Raw genomic sequence first — 22850 nt, 5'->3', positions numbered from 1 at the left:
GTAGGAAATATAACAGTTCATATTTGAAATTCGGGTTTACTTGGTGTGGAGATGAAAGTGAACAGAAACCTCAATGTGTTTTGTGTTATGAAGTGTTGTCGAACGAGTGCATGAAACCTGCGAAACTGCAACGACATTTAGAAACTAAACATTGTGATGTGAAAAATGAGCCATTGGAATTTTTTCAGTGACTCTTAGGGACATTAAATCATGGGAAAGATGTAGTTTCAGCCATGGGTTCCATTAATAGCAAGGCACTGGAAGCATCCTATCTCTTAAGTTTGGCATAGCGAAAACAGGGAAAACCTCATTCTATTGGGGAAAATTTGCTACTTTCTGCTATAAAAGATGTGGTAAAAACTATGTTTGGCAACAAGTTACTAAAAGATGTTGATTTGATTCCTCTTTCAAATGACACTGTCGGTCGCAAAATTAATAATGTGGCAGATGATGTAGAATCTCAGTTATTCGAAAGAGTTAAGAAGAGCCCTTATTATACGTTACAAATAGACCTGATGTTACAAATGATGCGCAGTTAATATGCTATGAGATATACGCATGATAATAACATTCATGATGATATTATATTTTGTAGAACTTTGCCATCCCAAACAACTGGAGAATAAATATTTCACACTTTCAATAATTACATAATATGCAAAGGGATCCAGTGGGAAAAATGTATAGGCTTCTGTTCGGATGGAGCTCGGGCCCTTACAGGCAGGCATAGTGAGGTTGTTTGTATGGTCAAGAAAGTAGCTTCGGATATGAATTGGGTCCATTGTTTCATACATAAGGAAACTTTGTCCTCCAAAAGAATGCCACCAGAATTTAAAGCTGTGCTATACAATGCCATAATGCTAGTTAATTTTATTAAAGCTCGACCGTTAAATAACAGGTTATTTTCAGTACTCTGCGATGAAATGGCATTGAATATATACAAGTCAGCGAATTTCAGAATGAAGTTCACTGACTTTTATATATTCAAGCGTCAGAACTTCATTCTGAAATTCACTGACAAAGTACTAAGAAGGTTATTTCTTTTTAAGGCATGAAGTTTTATTATTTGTAAATGAACATAATTCTGATTTTGCATCACTCCTTGTTGACAAAGCATGGTTATCAACACCATCTTATCTTTGTGACATTTTTTTGAAATTAAATGAACTAAATTTCTCTTCAGGGATATTCTTTAACAGTTCTTGATGCCTACGACAAAATAAAGGCATTCAAGAAAAAACTGGTTTTATGGATCAATTATGTAAAATACAAACAATTTGCACCTTTTCCAACATTGGAATCCTTTTTACTGGAAAATGATAATTTTGTTGATTCTGAGTTTCTGGAAAGGGTTTGTGACCACCTCAAAAATCTGAAACGGAATTTTGAAACATATTTCTGTGGGTTCGCGATCCGCTTTAGGCTTGCAGTCGCAAGAACGACCTTTCGTTATCAGAAAAATAACAGTTAATTGAGCTTTCAAGTGACAATGGACTTAAAATGCAATTCCGTGATCTCGTTTGGCTCGATTCTGGATCTCACCTTCAGTGAGAAGTGAATTTCCTGAATTATCTGAAGAAGCATTGAAAATCGTCATGCAGTTTTCTACAACCTATCTTTGTGAGAAAGGATTTTCATCGCTCCTTCAAATAAAAACAGAATACAGAAATCATCTTAGTGTGTGTGTGTGTGTGTGTGTGTGTGTGTGTGTGTGTGTGTGTGTGTGTGTGTCGATCTTCGGCTGAATTTGACCAGTATTGAGCCACATGTCCAGCAACTCTGCAAGCCAAGAAGCTCAACCATTTCATTAAAAGTAAGTAGTAACATAATTATATCATATTATTTATTTGTTTAATAAAAATTAAAACTTTGTTCAATGATGATACACTTTTAATCATTTACTTTCAAATTAATTATGTTTCCATATGTATTCAAAACATGTTTTTAGATTTATTATGTTATAAATGGCACAGTTTTTCTGAAATGTTGGTAATTCCTACATAGGTTTTTAAAAAGATTACAAAAAGTCGAAATTACATATAGGGAAATAAATCAAAAACACTATGTTTATTTTTGAAGTAAAACTTTAATTTCAACATTATAAAATGCCATTTTTCTTGCTTTTCTATTCGAAAAATCGTCGATGGCATTGTCGAAGTTCATTTCATCACTCAGTTGCTATAGCAAGATTTCTTAAACCCCAAAAAAAGTGCCGTCAGGGGGCAGACCCCCCCCCTGCTATGGCTCTGTAACTTAGTGATATGTAGAATTGTTTTAGGCATTTTGCTGGTCCTTGGGCTTAGAAAGGTTGAGAAACGCTGCTCTGAACTATACATTTGAGTAATTAGCATGTTTATGCTGTTTCCACTCAGTGAATGATGATAATTACTTCATACTGTGGGAATATCTTTATGATCTCTGATTTCTTGCATAGTATTCTTTTCTCCACCTTAGGTTTTTTTTCCCCACAATATTCTTCATTATATTTATCTTTTGTATTATTTAATAGGATCTGTGTTCTCCAAGAGCAAATGCTCACTTTCTAATCTGGAACTTTTGAAATGATTCTTCTTTTCATGGACAGTTTCCTTGACTATCTACGTCTCCTATGGAGTTTTTTTTTTTTTTTTGTATCATGGCCAATAACTTTACTAACCTTCTTCTCTTGATGAGCCAATGTATATTTGTTTTAGTTTGACACTAAGTCTGATATTTGGGTCTTGTTTTCAAACTCTTTCACTCTTAACTCAATATTGTTGGTGTATTTAAACCTACAATTCACATCTGATACTTATCTAATTCCTTTCAGAACTTCTCTAATCATTTTTGCTGCTTGACATGCTACTCATGTTAAACCTGTTCAACTCTAGGCAGTGGCTACTTTATGTTTCAAAATTCACATACAGTCTAAAGATCTCACTATCAGCAGTAACATAATCTGTGAGATTTGCTTTGTATGTATTCTCTCCATGCGAGATTATGCATATTTTTGTCAGTCTCAAGCATTTATCCCACAGGATAAATACTTTCCATTATTAACTCTGTCCTTTTCTTGTTTGAAAAGTTTGGAAAGGAAGAGTTTGGAAAAAAATTTTCAAAACTCTTCCCATATATCTGGGATTCATTTCCTACTCATTTGAGATGTCTTGAGAACCAACTTTTATGTCAGCTTCTCTCTTCACTGACTCAGAAGATTGTACCTTTAGCTGACTTCGGTATTCACCGATTCCCATGACAAAAAAACTGACATGCCATATATATATATGATTAGTATGTCAGTCAGTATGATATTTGATAATGCTCTATCATAATGTATTTATATGTTCACTCAATATGGTATGTAAGTTGGTCTGCTTATATGAAATTTACCAGCTCTCATTTGTTCAGCATTCAGAGTAATACCTACATGCTGCACCGTGGAAATGTGAGGATAACATGTTGGGTCAGAAGTGTTAGTCACATCTTCTTGCATATTTTAAATTATGCAGTAAACATTCCCTGCTATTAGTGTAGACAGAATCTGTGATATAGAGCTTAATTTTTAGTCAGCATTTTGTTTTAATAATAAAAGTTATGTACACATGATCAATTTCATGTTTTAGTCTTTATATATTAGTAATATGATGTTACATTATCTCATTTGTTACATTATTTTATTGCTTATTTGCATAAGAAAATTTTGCACAGTTGAATTTAAAACTTTCTTTTACATTATTTGTCTGGTAAGTGATAAATTCATTTGAAAACTTACATTTCAAAATATGTTGCTCTCATTTCGTCTTCTGTTCTCTACTAATGTTTATTTTTATCTTTCAGGGTGGTCCAACAATCGAACAACGTTTTGAATCTTACTATAATTATTGCCATCTCTTTAATTATATTTTAAGTAAGCATTTACTGTTTTGTGATATTAAAATTTTGATGATAATGTTTGATTTTAATGGGTCAAAGGTATATTCATTTCATTTGTCTTCTTTAAATTATTTCCATCATTTTAAAAATTTGATTCTTACCTTCAGTGTTCAGAATCAGTTGCAGTTAATTCAGTAAATAAAAATGTGTAAATTAAATGCTGAATTCCTATTATTTATTATATGATTTCTGTTGGTGGACATGATACCAGTTAGAAATTATCATCATCATCAAATTCCTGACACGTATCCTCAATAGGTATACAGAATATGATAGTACTACATGACAAATTGACATCATTACTAACTTTCTATCTACAATTTTCCTCCAAATCAATCTGTTACATTTCAAGACTCCAACATTGTCAGATCTTATATTTCTATCTTCTAAGGCACTTTTTACTGTATCAATCCACCTATATCTTGGTCCTCCTCTGGGTCTTTTTCCTGCCAACCTTCCAGAGTATACACTTGTTTGGCTAATCTTTCCTCACCCATTCTGTTTAAGTGACCATACCACCTGAGATTAGCTCTGCTAACACATTCCTGGGTACTAATAATATCAAGTTCTTTCCTAATATCCTCATTTTTAATATGATATTGTCATTGATGCCAACTGTTCATGCCCCCAATCTTTTTCAGGCATCTAGTCTTTGGTCAAGTGTTTTATTTCTAACCCAGCACTCAGATTCATAAGTTAAAATTGGTTTTAAAACACTTTCTTGTATACACCTAATTTAGTGTTTTGACTAATTTCTCAAGTATTCCATATAAATTTATTCAGTTGACTTCCTACCATACTGGCTTTGTTGGTTCTGTTGTCTATTTCCATATTTAATTTACCATCTTCACTAAAAATTGTGACTATGTAGCTGAAATGTTTTACTTATTCTACAGGTATTCTCCATTCACAATGCATTTGATATTTTCAATGTTTCTGCCTATTTTCATTGTCTTTGCTGATTTTCAAACAAAATTTATTACAACAGTTATATAGTTTAGTCAGGGATTCTTTCAGATTTTACTGGATTTATTTAATTAAAAGTATATCATCTGCATAAAGCAAAGAGCTTAGATTAACATCCCCAATTTTGATATCAGATTTAATACACTTTCCTTCACAAGGTGATCCATATAGATAATGAATAACCAAGAGGATAATGTGCATCCTTGTCTGACACCAGATTTAACGTCAAACCATCTTCCTATACTTCCTGCTGACATCATCATCATCATCAAATTCCTGCCATGTACCCTCAAGGGGTGTACAGGATATGACAGTACTACATGAAAAAATTACATCATTACTAACTTCCTATCTACAATTTTCCTCCAAATCAGTCTGTTACTTGTCAAGACTCCAACATTATCAGATCTTATATTTCTATCGTCTAAGGCACTTTGTACCGTATCAATCCACCTATATCTTGGTCTTCCTCTGGGTCGTTTTCCTGCCAACCTGGCAGAGAACACTTGTTTTGCTAATCTTTCCTCTCCCATTCTATTTAAGTGACCATACCATCTGAGATTAGCTCTGCTAACGCATTCCTGGATGCTGACAATGTCAAGTTCTTTCCTAATATCCTCATTTTTAATATGATATTGCCATTGATGCCATCTGTTCACGCCTCTAATCTTTCTCAGGACTCTCATATCTGCGGTCTCTAGTCTTTGGTCAAGTGTTTTACTTCTGACCCAGCTCTCAGATCCATAAGTTAAAATTGGTTTGAACACAGTCTTCCTGCTGACTTATAACTCAAATAAAGACCTAAGTATTGCTTGATATAATGTCCCACTGACACCATGCAACTGTTGTGTTTTTGAATAGCTTCTCTCTTGGCACCTTGTCATATGCTTTTTCCAGATCTACAAAACTTAAATACAGATCTTTGTTATATTCCCATGATTTCTCAACTATTTTTCGTAAAATGCAAATCTGATCCTCATAGCCTCTATTTGGCCTGAATCCAGCTTGTTCTTCACCAAGCTTCTCTTCCACAATTCTTCTCAGCCGTTTCTCAAGTATACTGGCATAAATCTTACCAGGAACACTCGGTAGAGAAATACCTGTGTAATTCTTACCTCTGTAAGAATTCAACACATTCAGTTTTATATCACTTTTTATATATGGTACTATGAGAGTTCTATTCCAATTATCTGGAATTCGTTCCTCTGTCCAGGCCTTCTGAGCTGTGCAGTGAAGTGCAGCCACTGTAAGACTTTTATACCTCCATACTTAATGGAGGTATAAAAGTCTTACGAAAAATTAAGAAAAATAAATTTGGAAACACAGGTTTTGTATTAATAATAATATATAAAATATATATATATATTATTGTGTTTAAGGGTGCTTTGGGGTGGAGAAGGGGAAGGGTTTACTTATGGGGAAACTGGGGCAGGGGAGAGTGTTCTCCCCTGAGGGGGGGACAGATCGGAGTGGAGAGTGTATGTTCGTGGAGTCGGAAATGACTCGACGGATCATAACACACACCTCAATTGTTTACCGTATAAAACGTTTATTGTTGAAAATTGTCCTTGTTTCTTCCAGGAAAGTGCATTAAAAATCATAAGTGTGTTCATCTCAAGCTGAGCACTTTATTTTCTGGTGAGTTAGATACAATATATAATGCTTGCTTTTTTGTGTAAAAAATTATTTTTATAGTAATGGCCACAAACTGTAACGAAAGGGAAAAATCCAACATTGAAAACAAAATTAATTTCTCTCGAAAAAAAATATTCAAAATCTTGGATCGGTTGAAAAATGGAGAAAAACCAGGAGTTTTTGCAAGGACTTTGAATTTAAATGAATCAACAAATCGAACAGTCAAACAAAATGAACAAAAAATCCTAGAAAGTGTTTATTGCTGGGTCAACTATAACTGCAAAGCACGTTGCTCGTGTATGCGATATTCTAATGGAAAAATGGAGAAATCGCTAATGATTTCGATAGAAGATTGCACCTCAAAAGAAAATTCCTATGGATGGAAATCTTATTAAACAAAAAACTCTCAAAATTTATAAACATTTATAGTGCAGACCAGGTGTTCAATGCGGATGAATCTGAGTTATATTGGAAAAAAGTGCAAAAACACAGCTATATTTCGAAAAATGAAAGATCAGCTTCTGGATTCAAAGTTTCCAAATTATTACTCTAGAATTACCAAAGAATTACTCTACTGTTTTGTAGTAATGCATCAGGTGATTACATGACAAAATCAGCATTTATTAACCAATCCTCAAATCCTCGTGCTATGAAAGAATAAAATAAGCACTATTTTATTTTGCCTAAAACATTTATGTGCAATGAAGTTTAAGTACAATTTGTAATTTTTATACTATGTATTTGTTTCATAGTTTTTATGTTTTCTTAACTTACATGAATTACCTGAAGTAAATAAAAATATATTTTTTGTTGGATATGTCAGTATTGTTTATATAATTAAAAAAAAAAAAACAATTTCGCAACATAACCCTACTTTTTCTATGTGTTCTGAGACTCGCATAACGCGGCATTTCTGCAGAACCTAACATCCACGTTATACGAGGGTTACCTGTATATATAATCTTACAAATTGGGATCCACATTAAACTCATGTTTCAGAATATTCCAAATTATAGCAATATAGCTTAATTTTCTCCCAATTGATAGAATGTTGTTTGCACGTCTATAGATTTTAAATGCATTTTGGAAGGGTTAATATAATTTAGCAAGGTTGATGAACTTAAGTTTACAAGGCATATCATTTAAAAAATTAATAAATCTGGAAAGCTTATCTTGTTTATTGCTGTGTTGCAAGATTAGTTTATCCCAAAGAACTAAGGTAGATAACAAAATACTGCTAAGCAACAGAGTGGTCATTATTCCAGTTAAGTGTCGTATAGTATGTTTTAATTAAAGTATCTTCCTTAAAAAAAGTTCATGTTTTTCATAGCAGTAAGATATGATTCCGAATTTTACTCCACTTCATGAGACTTTTCTGACACAAAAGGATTGTTATGTTAGCTTTCTTTTCATGTCCTCTTCCTGACCAAATGTTCATCCTGTCTGTTTAAATGTGATATGATATTGGCAAGTTAGACCTAGATGTTTATATTAAGGATGTTGGGAGGGGTTAAGAAACTTTTCTTATTTGGTTTAGTTTCATAGCATAGTAAGATGAGCCTTCCATCTAGGTAGCACAAATGCATGACACACAAGTTGCTGTATGCAACAATGAATTGGTTCATAACTGGAAAAAAAATATCAGTTTTATCCCTATAAAGTACAAGTTGACTAAGAAGTTAGCAAGGTTGATGTTATGTATGTGTGTGTGTCGTCATATAATCATTTCCTGATACGTACCCTCAAGAGGTGTTCAGGCTACTATGACAGCCTTATGTATATATATAGAGAGAGAGATAGATATATAGATAGATAGATCTTTCTTACTACTTATTGCAACTAACATCTTTCTCTTTCTTATGCAATTCTCTAATGAAGCTAATCAGATTACTGTTGAAACATAAGTACCCAAAAACATTTAATTACATACAAGAAATGTTGACTTTCTGATCATGGAAGGTGATCATATGAAAGTAAAATTGTACATTTTTGACACCCTATTTATACTATTGAGATTAACAGCAATTCATAATTATTGCTAATTTTAATTAATCTCAAATTGTTATGTTGTTGCAGGTGCAGAAGGTCCTGTACAGTTAGAATTACCAAATCAGTGGTTATGGGAAATAATTGATGAATTTATATATCAGGTATGTGTTATTTCTTTCTCTTGAGCAACACTGATACTTATCCAGATGACATTTCATTACATGCTCTAATTGATAGCATTGAGAAATAAAAGATAGGGCTATGATTATAATGATAATGGCAAATCAGTTTAATTTGTTAGAAAAATATTTTCCTGATATCATTAATCATAGATCATCCTCTTAAAAAAAAGAGGGGGAAATTCAGTGTCATCCTTAAAAACATTTTATTGCATAATAGCATTACAAGAATAACTCAAATTTATTTAAATGTCCATCATTGTATACCCACAACATAATGAAATCTTAAAAAAAAATCAGTTTTTTTCTGAAAACTACCCCATTCTATTAAAATTATGCAATTTAAATCCTCCTGAGTGGCATATTGAACGGCTCATAACAATACTCAAAGAACAATGGCTAAATCATTTTGTTGTGTGTTATTACTTGTATCAGAAAAAGAAATGTTTATAGTCTTATAATATCTTGCAAGATAAGGTAATGTATTCATGGATCAGCTAACTCGTTTTCTTAGAGGAAACCTGATTTGTCAAGAGGAAATACTATTCTGTGTAAGACCATGTAATTTAAGTATTGCTTGCCTGATAAAGCTTTATCCTGTTGTGGTGCAGAGTGGAACACAGATTGCTTTCCTAATGTAATTGAGTGGTTTTACCACATAAAATGATGTGTGGTAAAACACGCATAACTTCAGCAAGAAAACACCTAAATTCAAATTTTGGACAGATTTTTTTTTTTTCCAAGCCCAAGTGTGTTAACTATTCTTAGTAAACATGGGGTCTTGTTTTATTGTTAGAAACACTTGTTTTCACTTGTGACAAAACAGGCAAACTGGTCTGGAACTACACACAGATGGATCGAGACTGGAGTCTCGATCCATCTCCATTTTGGCTATAATTTTGAACAGGACTGAATTGACTGGTAAAGTATATATATATATATCTTCACTTTCATCTTTTCTGAAATAATTTCATTTCTCATTTTGATTATGAGTAAAATGCCTTTTTGAAGCTCATTTAATAAGTAATAGAGAAGATGAGCTATTAGCAAATCCCATTACAGTAAAATGCACTATAGAAAATTCGATAATGAAATTTTATTATATCAATCCCATACATGAGAGGCTGAAAAACTTATAGCCCATTTGTGCTGCCATGTGTAAGTGGTCAACAAGAAAGAAGGAATATATTTTTATGTTTTGTGAACAACTGGAATTTGTAGTCCTTAGATAAACTGTGGAAAAGAATGTTCCGTAGCACAAGAGATAAATAAAATGAAAAAGGAGGATGAGGAACATGTTCATTGTGTTTAGAGCTGGATAGTGCATGGATGTTGACCAGCAATTGTCCATGTTTATCAGCTTGAATGAAGAAAAGCTAAGGAATGGCAGTGGTCCAATTCAGCAATATAACACCCATGGAAATACAGGATGTCCACATTGGGCCTCCTTAGTTTCAACGTGTTACTACTACTTAAGTGTTGGACCATGGTGTTGAAATCACAAATTTTTGTTTAAAAAAAAATTCTGAATGGGATTTGTAGAGTCTCTGGAATGTTTGAACAACCCAAACTTTACATATTTCTGCATTTTGATTTTTTACCGTTCTTTCAAACTAGGGCAGCCCAATGTGGACGCCCTGTACTTATAGAAGAGACATAAGGCAGAAACAGAATTCTATGAGAAAGCAATCTGTGTGTGTGTGTGCATGCATATGCATGTGCATCAGCACTCTTTGAGAAGTTTTTCACATGCTGCCCTGTATGTGAGAACAGTATTGTAAGGTATAGATTTTTTATTTATAGTGTTGGAAAGTGTTCTCTGCCAGATTGGCAGGAAAAAGACCCAGAGGAAGACCAAGATATAGGTAGATTGATACGGTAAAAAGTGCCTTAGAAGATAGAAATATTAGATCTGATAATGTTGACATGTAAGAGATTGATTTGGAGGAAAATTGTAGAGGAAGTTAGTAATGACATAAATTTTTCATGTAGTACTATCATATCCTGTACATGTCAGGAATTTGATGATGATAATAGTGTTGGGAATTGTACAAGTGAGAAGCTGGCAGACGAGGATATGAATGGCATGTGCTTATGCCAGGAAACTAAAAATGTGAGTCAGTCCAAGAAAACATATTTGCCTTCACTTGAAAAGTTTTGGTATTATCAGTGGTAAGCAGAGGTCAAGTGTTTATGTGTCTTGCATGAATGCTGAAAATTTTCATTGGAAATCCCAGTAGCATTGCTGTTTTTATCGTAGTACTGTGAACTACAGGAGGTTCAAAAATTCACTGTAGTGAACTGCATTTATTGACAAAGGAGATCAGATTCTATTCTCTGAAAGTGTTCATTTTTCTGAAAATAACTTCTTTCACTCTTATTATTTTTACATTAAATAGCACAAGCTGTATGAAAGAGCATTGTTTTGCTGTCATGGCTGCTGATATGAAAGAGTGTTATCAGACCTTAGATGGAAAGAAAAGCTCCATGTACTGTTTGTGTTATACTTCATTTGTGAGCTGTGTTGTGTGTAGTTCCACTCAAAGAAGCACGAATTTTTCCACTTAATCCTAGTGTCAGTCACAAAGATTGGTACTAGCGTTAAGTAACATTGTAAACTTATAATATAAGGACACTCAGTTATCTTTGATGCCCTTAGCTCACAGTTCAGGTAAAATCTACATGAGTTTGATTGGAGTTTCCATAGTCATAGGAGGGAAGGGTTAACATAATCATGGTTGCTTTCATTTATGATAAGAGGAAACTGTTTTCAAATTAGCATGATTTATCTAAATGTTTACTGATTTTATTTGCAAGATTTGGGCTGATAAATGTTTGATTGATCACTCCTCCATCCACACTTTTGCAGATCCATTTGCATCAGTTTGCTGGGTTTCGGGACATAGGAGTGATCAGCCATATGAGAAAGAGATAAAAATATGCACGAGTTGCATGTGATACCCTGCTTAGTGGTTGGAGAGATCTCAGCTGAACACATTGTTTTTGGATAAAAATCCCTTCCCACCAAGAAATTTTATAAAATCTTATAAAGCGACAAGGCATTGTGAAACTTATATGAAACCAAAAAGCTAAAATTGTGATATAGAATTTTCATAAAAAAAGAAAAATAATATAAAATTAGCCAAATTAAATTATAGCTAAATTTCATGTAAAAGGAATTGGACGGAATGAATGAAGATAGGCTGGCAGTTTCGGTGACCAAATTGTATTCAGTATTAGCTTAAACAAAATGAAAAGGATGGTACAACATGATGAAATGTCAGGCCGCCACTCAGTTGAACAAGTCCCTGCTGATTATGTTAGTGCAAACCAGAGCAAAGTAAAGTATTGAAGAAACTCAAAACTTCACATTACAATTCAAGACAGGAACCATCAACAGAAAACAGGAGAACTGGCAGAAAAATGAGAGAATTACTACACTGACACAACTGGTGTTACCAAAACAAGGAAGACAAAAACTGATGAGAGCCTTATAAATAACTACAAGATGTTATATTCAGGCAATACTAATCAGGAAAAGGAAGTTGTTGTATATTCAACATTAAACATGAAGATAATCTTGAATGGCAGGCAATTTCATGCAATGATGTGGACAAAATCAGATCGGGGAACTGGACAGTGGCATATTTCTTCTTATCATCCCTTGGAAGGTTCATTCTGCTACAGAAGTTGTGGATGGATGTTTTGAGACACTAGAAAAGACAACTGATATAAATAGATAGGAAAAGCTGGTTCTTGCTGGAGATATTTACAGCAGACTAGGAAACAAATCTTATACACATAGAAAAAGAGAAATCTAGCAGGGACTCACTATTATTATATGAGTAAGTACTTGCTAATTTTCTGCTCATGGCATGGACAAGTCATCGCAAATATGATGTTTCATAATAAAGGTGTGCACAAATTTACATGGAGAGAGCACAAGAAATAGGGAAGGTCTTTTTACTTGTTATTGTTGATAGAGATATTTTGAAAAGATTAACCAAGGAAGTTTTTTTCCTCTATACACAAATTAAAGTTGTGCATGTTTGATTGAGAAAGATTATTTTTGCAGATTTTGTTCTATCTCCCACTTATAGAACTTAAATTTGTATTCAGAGATTTTTTTTATAATCCTTTGTTAATATTTTCTGTGTATATATTCAATTTTCCACTGCACATATAATGTATATAGTTCTGGTAAGGGATGTTTAAAGGGTCAAAGCTATATAACTGAGCAGCGACCTTCACATAACCTTTAAAGGAATGTGGAGAACTGATCAGGGCTTCTAACCTAATGTCCAATCCCCCTTCTCGAGGTGAACCCTGTTAGGTATTTACCTGGATACTGAACGAACGAGAATGGGCTGGAAATTTGAGATTTAGCCGACCAAATTATATTCGTATTGTCTTAAACCAAAATAAAAAAAAGATGGTACAGCATGACAGAATTTCATGCCAGCTGGGGCGTCGAATGGTTAAACAAGGCCCCTGTTATTTACGCCAGAGAACCAGGGCAAACAACAAAAAGTCAGTTACTGGAACAAATCCCAAACCCACTCCAACTCAACATCACCAGAGTTCAAGATCGGTACTATCAACATAGAAGCCTGAATGGCAAAGAAATGGAGCTAGCTGAGGAATTGGATAAGTACCAGATCGACATAATAGGGGTGACTGAAACAAAAAAGACAAAAACTGATGAGATCTTTCTGAGCAATAAATACAAAATACTATATTCAGGTAATGACAATCAAAGAAAAGAAGGAGTAGATATAGTATTCAACATTAATATCAGGCTAATCTTCTTGAATGGCAGGCAGTCTCAAGTAAGGTGATGTGGGCAAATATCAGAGTGGGGAACTGGATAGCAAGACATAATTGTGCCTCTGGTCATACAGAAAGTTCTCCTAAGGTAGAAGTGGAGGAATTTTTTGAGGCTTTAGAGAAAGTAACTGACAATGAAAATAGAAAAGTTGATCCTTGTTGGGTATCTAAATAGCAGAGTAGGAAATGATTGTCAGACAGACATACAAAAATATATTGAGAAAATTTGGAGAAAAGAGCAAAGCTAACAATAATGGCAAACCTGTTCGATTTCTGCTCAGGACATGGACTAGTTATTACTAACACCATGTTCCATCATAAAAGTCTGCATAAATTCACATGGAGAGAAGAGGTAAGGAATAAGTAAAGTCTCATTGAATAAATCATTGTTAATAGTGATCTTTTCTCTCTGGTGCAGAACACCACAGTGTACAGAGGATTAGAAATTGGAAGTGATCACCATTTAGTCTTGGGCATGATGAAATTCAATTTCATATTGAAAAGAAGAATATGTAAGAAAGCTTTAAAGCAAATAAAAGTTGACAGCTCTCAGATTTCAACTGTAGACTAAAATACACAGGCATGGTTGAAGAAAAAATGAAAGAGTTCGAGAACAGGAACCAAACCTTGGAGATTCAGTGGCAAGCCCTGAAGAAAACATTGATTGATTCAGCAAGAGTGGCATGTGGTGAGGTTGTCTGTAACGACAGAAAAATCAGAACTCCATGGTGGACATAGGAAGTTAAAGAGGCAGTGAAAGAAAAGAAGAAAGCATATCAAAAGTTCCTGGCAAATAAGTCAGCTTGTGCTCTTGGAGAATACAGAGACAAATGTAAGAAAGTTAAACAATGTCTAAAACTAGCTAAACAAAAGTCAGGGGAAGACTTCGGTAAGAACACAGAAAATAAATATCAAGAAGGTAGCAAGATATTCTGGAGGTTGATGAAGAAGCTCAGAAATGGAGGAGAATGCTGTAAAAGGAATTATAAATGATAAAGGTGACATGAAAACAGGAGAAAAAGATAGCCTTGAAGTATGGAGAAATTACTTCTAAAAATTGCTAAATGAAACAAGTAGTGATGACAGCACAGTGGTTAAAAAAAAAAAAAAAAAGCACTGACTAGGCATGCAGCCAGGAATACTTATCCATACTTGAAGTAGAAAAAAGCCATCAAAAGCCTGAAATGTGGAAAGGCAGATATTCGACCAGAAATGCTGAAGTATGGTGGTTATAAAAGTCTTACAGTGACTGCACTGCATAGTTCAGAGGGACTAGACAGAAGGACGAATTCCAGATGATTGGAGTAGAGCTCTCATAGTACCCATATTTAAAAAGGGAAATAAAACTGAATGTGAGAATTTTGGAAGTATTTCTCTACTGAGTGTTCCTGGTAAGATATATGGGAGTATACGTGAGAAACTGTGAGAATGGTTGTGGAAGAGAAGCTTGGTGAATAACAAGCTGGATTCAGACCAAATAGAGGCTGTCAGGATCAGATTTTCACTTTATGACAGATAGTTGAGAAATTCCTTATTGTCTACGAATTCCTTATTCTTCAGGTTTTATATAATTTTTTTTCCCTCTTTTTCTCATGGTATTACTTTACCTCTTGTCCTTTACCCTCCCCCCGCCTCTTGTTAATCACAATGCTTATGTCAATTTTACCATTTAGACATTCTTTAACCCTTTACACATCAAAGACAGCAGTTATACATATATATTCACTTACACTATGTGAGTTATAACCACTTTTTAATTTTCATCATCATCATCAAATTTCTGATATATACCCTCAAGAGGTGTACAGGATATGATAGTACTACATGAAAAATTTACATCATTACTAACTTCCTATCTACAATTTTCCTCCAAATCAATCGGTTACCTGTCATGACTTCAACATTGTCAGGTCTTATATCTCTATCTTCTAAGGCACTTTTTACCGTATCAATCCACCTATATCTTGGTCTTCCTCAGGGTCGTTTTCCTGCCAACCTGGCAGAGAACACTTGTTTTGCTAATCTTTCCTCTCCCATTCTATTTAAGTGACCATTCCACCTGAGATTAGCTCTGCTAACACATTCCTGGATGCTAGCAATGTGAAGTTTTTCCCTAATATCCTCGTTTTTAATATGACGTTGCCACTGATGCCATCTGTTCACCCCTCTAATCTTTCTCAGGACTCTCATATCTGTGGTCTTTGGTCAAGTGTTTTATTTCTAACTCAGCTCTCAGATCCATAAGTTAAAATTGGTTTGAACACTCTCTTGTATAGAGCTAATTTAGTATTTTCACTAATTTCTCTTTTTCCATATAAATTCATTCTGTTGACTTCCTTCCATACCTGCTTTTTTGATGCTGTTGTCTGTTTCCATATTTAATTTACCATCTTCACTAAAAATCGTGTCTAAATAGCTGAAATGTTTTACTTGTTCTATTGGTTCTCCATTCAAAACGAAGTTGATATTTTCAATGCCTCTGCCTATTTTCATAGTCTTGTTATTGCTGACCTTCATACCAAATATATTACAAGAGTTCCTCAGTTTAGTCAGGGAATCTTGCAGACTTTGTTTCAGATTTATTTAGAAGTATAACAGCATCTGCATAGAGTAAAGAGACTAACATCTTCAATTTTGATATCAGGTTTAATACCACTTTCCTTCATAATGTTGATACATATAGATATTGAATAACAGAAGAGATAATGTACATTCTTGTCTGACACCAGATTTAACATTAAACCATCTTCCTGTACTTCATTTCTAACTGCTGACTTACAACTCAAATAAAGACTAAGTATTACTTGATATAACACCCAATTGACTCCATACAACTGTATCGTTTTGAATAGCTTCTCTCTTGGCACCTTGTCATATGCCTTTTACAGATCGACAAAACTCAAATACAGATCTTTGTTATTTTCCCGTGATTTTTCAGCAATCTGTCGTAAAGTTAAAATCTGCTCCTGACAACCTCTGTTTGGCCTGAATCCAACTTGTTCTTCACCAAGCTTCTCTTCCACAATCTTTCTCAGCTGTTTCTCAAGTATATCTACATAAATCTTACCAGGTGTGTTCAGTAGAGAAATAAGTCTGTTATTGTCACATTCAGTTTTATTTCATATTTTTATATATGAGTACTATGAGAGCTCCACTCCAATCATCTGGAATTCGTCCGTCTGTCCAGGCCTTCTGAAGTATGCAGTGGAGCCACTGTAAGACTTTTATATCTCCATACTTGAGCATTTCTGGTGTCGAATATTATCTACTCTTGCTGCCTTTCCACATTTCAAGCCTTTGAAGCTTTTTCTACTTTACCAATTTTTCATTGTGTCAGTTACTTTCTCTAAAGCCTCAAAAAAAATTCCTTCATGTCTACCTTAGTAGAACCTTCTGTGGGACCATAAGCACAAATAAGTCTCAATGTCCTTTTCCCCATTCTGATATTTGCCCACATCACTCTACTTGAAATTGCCTACCTTTCAAGAAGAATAGCCTTATTTTTAGTGTTGAATACTATGGCTACTCCTTCTTTTCCTTGATAGTCCTTGCCTGAATATAACATTTTGTATTTATTGCTCAGAAAGATCTCACCAGTTTTTGTCTTTTTCATTTCAGTCACCCTTATATTAATCTGGTACTTATCCAATTTCTCAGCTAGCTCCTTTTCTTTGCCATTCAGGCTTCTTTTGTTGATAGCAGTGATCTTGAACTCTTGTGATATTGAGTTGGGGTTTGTTTTAGGATTTGTTCTAGTAACTGACTTTTCACTGTTCGCCCTGGTTCCCTGGCTAAAACAACGTGGACCTTGTTTAACTGGGCAACTCCCCAGCCGGCATGAAATTCTATCATGTTGTACCATCATTTTATATTGTGGTTTAAGCCACTAAGAATACGATTTGGTTGGCTGATTTCCAAATTGCCAGCCCATCCTCATTTGTTCAGTATCCAGGTAGATAGCTAACAGGATGCACCACGACAAGGTTAGGATTGGACATTAGGTGAGAAGCCCTGTTCAGTTCTCTTCATTCCTTTAAAAGCTATGTGGAAGTCTTCTCTTAGTTTTGGTTTTCTTTGGCTAAAAATCTCTACATCATTCTGTTAACTTCATTTTTTGTCTACTAATGCCATAACTGTTCTGAATTTCTTGATTTCCTTTTTTAAATAGTTTGCTCCAGTCCACTTTCCTAATAGTGTAGTGATTTTTATATACACCATTTTCCAACTGACTCTCCTTTTCTGGCAACAAATTTAATAGTTAGAGAAACAACAATGCTTGCTGCAATCATTGGTTTTACATGATAGTTCACCTGCCTACTAAAATTCCAGATAACCCTAACCATTCTCCAAACACTCTGGATTTCTTAGAAATCAAGAATATACTGTGTTATTATCCTTAAAGTAATTCAGATAGCCATCTAGTGGTGATTTTTTCTTCTGTTCGCACATTAACATTCGTATGAGTTTCCAGCATTAGATGCTTCATTTCATGTTTTTTTTTTTTTTTTTCAGACTTCAGATCAAAACATTTGCTCTTAGGGCAATGCTTAAACAGTACATTCCTGTTTATCTGGAAACATTAATTCCCATTTCCACTTTAAAATTTTGATCCTTATCTAAGCTTTGGTTCTCCAATAAGTGTGCCTTAAAATTGGAAAGAATTGGCTTTCATTGCAATCTCTATCTTCCTTTTCTGTTTATATTGGAAATCAAATTAGGTGAAATCAAATTATCAACATATCCGAAACTGGTTTTTAAAGTATTAAAAGTTGGAAACTTGCATTGTGTCCTAATAGTACTCATACACTGGTGTATGAGTACTATTAGGACACAATGCAAGAGGTAAGGATGAACTACTTTTTATACCAGCATACTAATATATTATATTACACAAAAAATGTTATAAATTTTGTATAAATTAAATTGCAATACATTTTTGGCAAAAGTTACAAATTTCCGGAGGACATAGCTAAGCAATTAATGTACTACAGTGCTTACAGAAAAGTATGCGGAGAGACATTTCAGTATGGAATATGTCCATTCCGAACTGTGATGCAGCTCTCACAACATTGGATTCTTCTTAGTACCAAGTGATTCAGGAATTCTTGAAGCAAACTGGTCCACTCCTCCTCCAGAGCAAGAATAAGGCCTGGTTTGTTTTGTGGATGGGAATTTCGAGCAGCAGCGCATCTTCCTATCGTGTTCGAAACATGTTTTTTTTTGGAGGGGGTTGAGATCTGGAGAGCATTCTGGCTACTCGATTCAATTAATATCCTCGGTCTCCAGAATTATCTCCACTGCTCATGTACAATGCTGTATGGCATTGTCATCCATAAAAGCAAATTCTCCTACAGCAGCATGGAACAATCAAACATGATGTTGAAGCACTTCACTGCAATATTGTTCACCAGTCATAGTCTCTTTTTCCAGCACTAGTAACTCGGTGCATCCATTAAGCATAATGCCTCCCCATACCGTGACCCCAACACTGCCTCATCTATCCCTTTCAAGAATGTTCTTGCAATGGTAAGCAGTACCTTCACCCCAGATCAGGTGTCATTTAGAATCAGAGGAAGTCTAAAATGACTCATCTGTAAAGAGTATATTAGCCCATTGGTCTCTTGTCCACTTTTTATGGATTCAACACTACTGAAAATGTGCTCTACGATGAGCTGTGGGTAAAGGAATGCAGACTACAGGTCTTTGTGCATGTAGGCCCAGGCAACTGGGCCTACATGCATGTCTACCTACTATGTTGCCTACTCGTCTCAGACAACTTGCCACAGTTTATCAAGATCTGCGCATACCAGTGCTTAAATGGAACCAACTTGCAAGCTGACCTGTCATTATGCTTCAGTTACATTTGGCTTTTATAATCAAAAATCTGTCTTCGTGCTCCTTGATAGAACAATTGCAACGTTTTAGCAAATGTCTGGAACACATTCCATTGGTTTGAAATGCTGTCCAAAACCTTGATACAATGCTAAAACTCTCTGGCAATATCTTCTGCAGCCTTCTTCAAGCTCTCCAATAATTTTTTCCCCATGTAAAATAATCTAGTGATGTCTTTGAGACATTACCAGACATCCAAGTTTGCAGCTTTATTTCTTCATGAATAATAGAATAGAATTAACAGACATAATACACTGGCCTCATGCTCTTAGATTACCTCACCAGTAAATTCAAAACAACCAACCATCATTCAAAAATTATCAATAATAATATGCTTAATATGTTCCTTAGTGGTTAATTAGTAAATGACCTTCACACGACTAATGTTTGCAACACCGTAAGCTACACTGATGTTCCAAAGCTAAGGGCGAACTATTTTACCTGTATATGAAAAAATTTTCATGACTGCAACTAAATATGGATATACATTTATTTACAGCATACTAATAAATTATATTACACCAGAATGTGTTATAAATTTTGTACAAATTGCAATACGTTTTTTCAAAAGACTAAAACGACTCATCTGTAAAGAGTACATAGTCCATGGTGTCTTGTTCAATACGGACTTGCTGACTTGCAAGCTAACCTGCCTTGGTGCATCAATTACATTTTGCTGTTATAATCTACGTCTGAAACACATTCCATTGATTTGAAAATCTGTCCAGGGCCTAGATAGTTAGATTCCAAACTCTCTGGCAATAGCAGTAATTCTGCAGTAGTCTTCAAGCTTTCCATTAATTCTTCCTCACATGAAATTATCTAGATAACTTCTTTGAGACATTGTAGGACATCCAAGTTTGCAACTTAATTCCTTCATGAAAAGAGCTTCCTTCAAATACAATTTGCTTAGCCCAGCCTTTTGCCCTGTTGAGTGCTACCACGTGACCCCTTTGCGCACGATTGGAAAATTTAAATGTCTACCTGATTTCTACTTGAAATTGTTCATTATACAAATTGCCACAAGCCGATTCATCTGAATTTGCTGTTGTGTCTTCAGAAATAGTGTTCATCCTTAGGTTTTCAACCAGTGCTTTCATACCCATTGCAGAGATATTAGAAAGCACAACTTTTGTCCAGTTGTGCTTTCTAATTTTTCTTCACTGTAATGGCTCTGTTGCATCATTATATAAAGAAAAACTCAGTCTTTCTGACTAATTACTTTGCCTCCTGTTCTTAAATTTTTGATCAAAAATGTCTTATTCAAACTAGATAACAAAAATTGTCCTTATTTATGATGGCATTTCAGCAGTTGTTCTGAAGGTTAATGCTTCCAAGTGTACTAATGTTCTTTTTCACTTTTTTTTCTATAATTTTTTAAAATTTCTTAAGTAATGGAGAAAATTATTAACAGTTGGTGACTCTGCTAACTAAAATTTTGTCAGCTGATAAACAATTACCAGTATAGATTCTGGCACTGACATATGCATGAATATGATGCATATGTCACCTATTTAGACAAATGATATATAGAAATGTATGATTGCTTTAGAAATATCAGGAGAATCCTTTATTTATCTCTCTTCCTTCTATATTATTATTGTTATTATTGCACACAAACCTCCTAATCTGAAGCATGAATTGAAATAAATATAAAAAAAAACTAATCCTTTTTGATCCTTCCAGAGTGGAATAATGTATATTTTTTGTAAATATATTTCTGTCTTACTGAAAAAGCAATTGATGTTTTGGTTGCGTTATTTGCCTCTTTCGTTCATCATATAGAATCTAGAAAAACTAATAACTGGTATGAGACCTAATACAGAGAGTCAGAGAAACTAAGTTATAAAGGTGGGAATGGTGTGAGTGTAAGAGCGACAATGTCATATAACTGTGTCAATGACACGAATGGGGTTTGTCATGGAAATGTTGATGAGGAGAGAACGATTTTGGGTTTGTGTTCATCTGGTTCGGACCAATCAAATGTGTGCAAAGATGTCTACATGTGTAATGCATTAGAGAATAGAGATTTGCAAGTTGTCCAACTGTGTCAGGCAGACTGCAGACAAGACAATACAAAAGAACAAACAGGTAGATTATTGTCTGTACACGAATGCTAGGAGTATCAGAAACAAAGGGATAGACTTTGTTGCCTTAGTCAATATGTTGGGACCTCAGATTGTAGGTATTAGTGAGACCTGGCTATCAGAATCAGACCTACTGACTGGTATCAAGTGTACAGTATTTTTAGGAAGGATATAGAGGTTAGTAGAGGAGGGGGTGTGCTGCTAATGATATCGGATGACTTGAATCCAGAGTTGAGGAGTATGATTGTAGTACTTCTATGAACAATATTTCATGTGGCACTGAGTTTGAAACCATCTTGTGTGAGGTGGAATCTAACAAGATCAATTACATGGTGGGGTGTTGTTACAGACCTGGTGGATCAGTTGTTAGTGATGAAGAAATGCATCAGCAAATAGAAAAGATGTGCACGAAAAGAGTAATCGTAATGGGAGACTTTAATTATCCAAATATTAATTGGGTAGCAGTAGAATCTCATGAGAAGAATGAAAATGCATTTATTGAGCTGTTGCAGGACAACTTCCTCAAACAGCATGTGACAGAAGGAACTCAAGAGCAAAGAGTGTAATATTTGATTGATTATAGTGTCAGAGGGCGTTTCAGTTAAAGGCATAATTATTCTGTTTCCGGTTGGTGACAGTGATCATGCGGTACACACTTGGGAAGTGACTAAGTTTATGAATGTTCCATTCAGAAAAGGTTACGTGCTGAACTACAAAGCAGGTAGTTATGACCAACTGAGGAGTATACTGAATTCAGTGGAATGGGATCGGTCGCTGGATGGAAAGAATATTGACAGTGCATGGGAAGCATTTAAACAATACTTAAATGATGCAATATCAAAATGCGTCCTGAGAGTTCAAAAAATAAATAGAGTAGGAGTCAAATGGGTGTGTAATCTTATTAAGCAAGAGATTCGTAAGAAAAGGGTGATGTGGAACAAATACCGCTTGCATAAGGATGACGTCCGTTATGAACATTATAAGCAGCAGGCTAGAATAGTCACAACTCAAAATACAGAAAGCAAAGTCCGAGTATGAAACTCAGTTAATGAGTGCCCATTTTGTTAAAAGCTATCAACCTTGTGAACACAACATGGAGCTCACTGTTACCTCTTCACTAGATAAAGACACGCAGGTGTGTGAGGCCGAGGTTTTAGAGCTGTTGCACAAATTAAATAAGAATTCAGCAATAGGGACTGATGGAATATCAGCACGTGTGCTAAAAGAGTGTTCAGCTGAACTGGCCATTCTTTTGACCAGGCTGTTTAATGAGTCTCAGAACAGGGAAGATTCTGCAGGAATAGAAGAAATGTATGGTAATTCCATTGCACAAGAGTGGTGCAAAGACTGATGTATCCAACTA

The 22850-nt window shown here is 34.7% G+C and overlaps 1 protein-coding gene across 1 annotated transcript in view; it reads left to right on the top strand.

Moving 5' to 3' along the window:
* eIF3l (eukaryotic translation initiation factor 3 subunit l) overlaps nt 1-22850 on the top strand; it is a 310545-nt gene that overhangs the window by 108517 nt on the left and 179178 nt on the right. Inside the window, exons 6-7 of the mRNA XM_090398519.1 lie at nt 3817-3886; nt 8590-8663. Of these exons, the coding sequence (XP_090254645.1) occupies nt 3817-3886; nt 8590-8663 (144 nt within the window). The remainder of the gene's footprint in view (nt 1-3816; nt 3887-8589; nt 8664-22850) is intronic.

Source organism: Typopeltis vanoorti, chromosome 9 (assembly GCF_054136105.1).
Source record: "Typopeltis vanoorti isolate ZY-2024b chromosome 9, IOZ_Tvanoo_1.0, whole genome shotgun sequence".
In the NCBI taxonomy this organism is placed as follows: Eukaryota; Metazoa; Arthropoda; class Arachnida; order Uropygi; family Thelyphonidae; genus Typopeltis; species Typopeltis vanoorti.
Note: the sequence above shows the minus strand (reverse complement) of the source record. Positions and strands in the feature narration are given on the sequence as shown.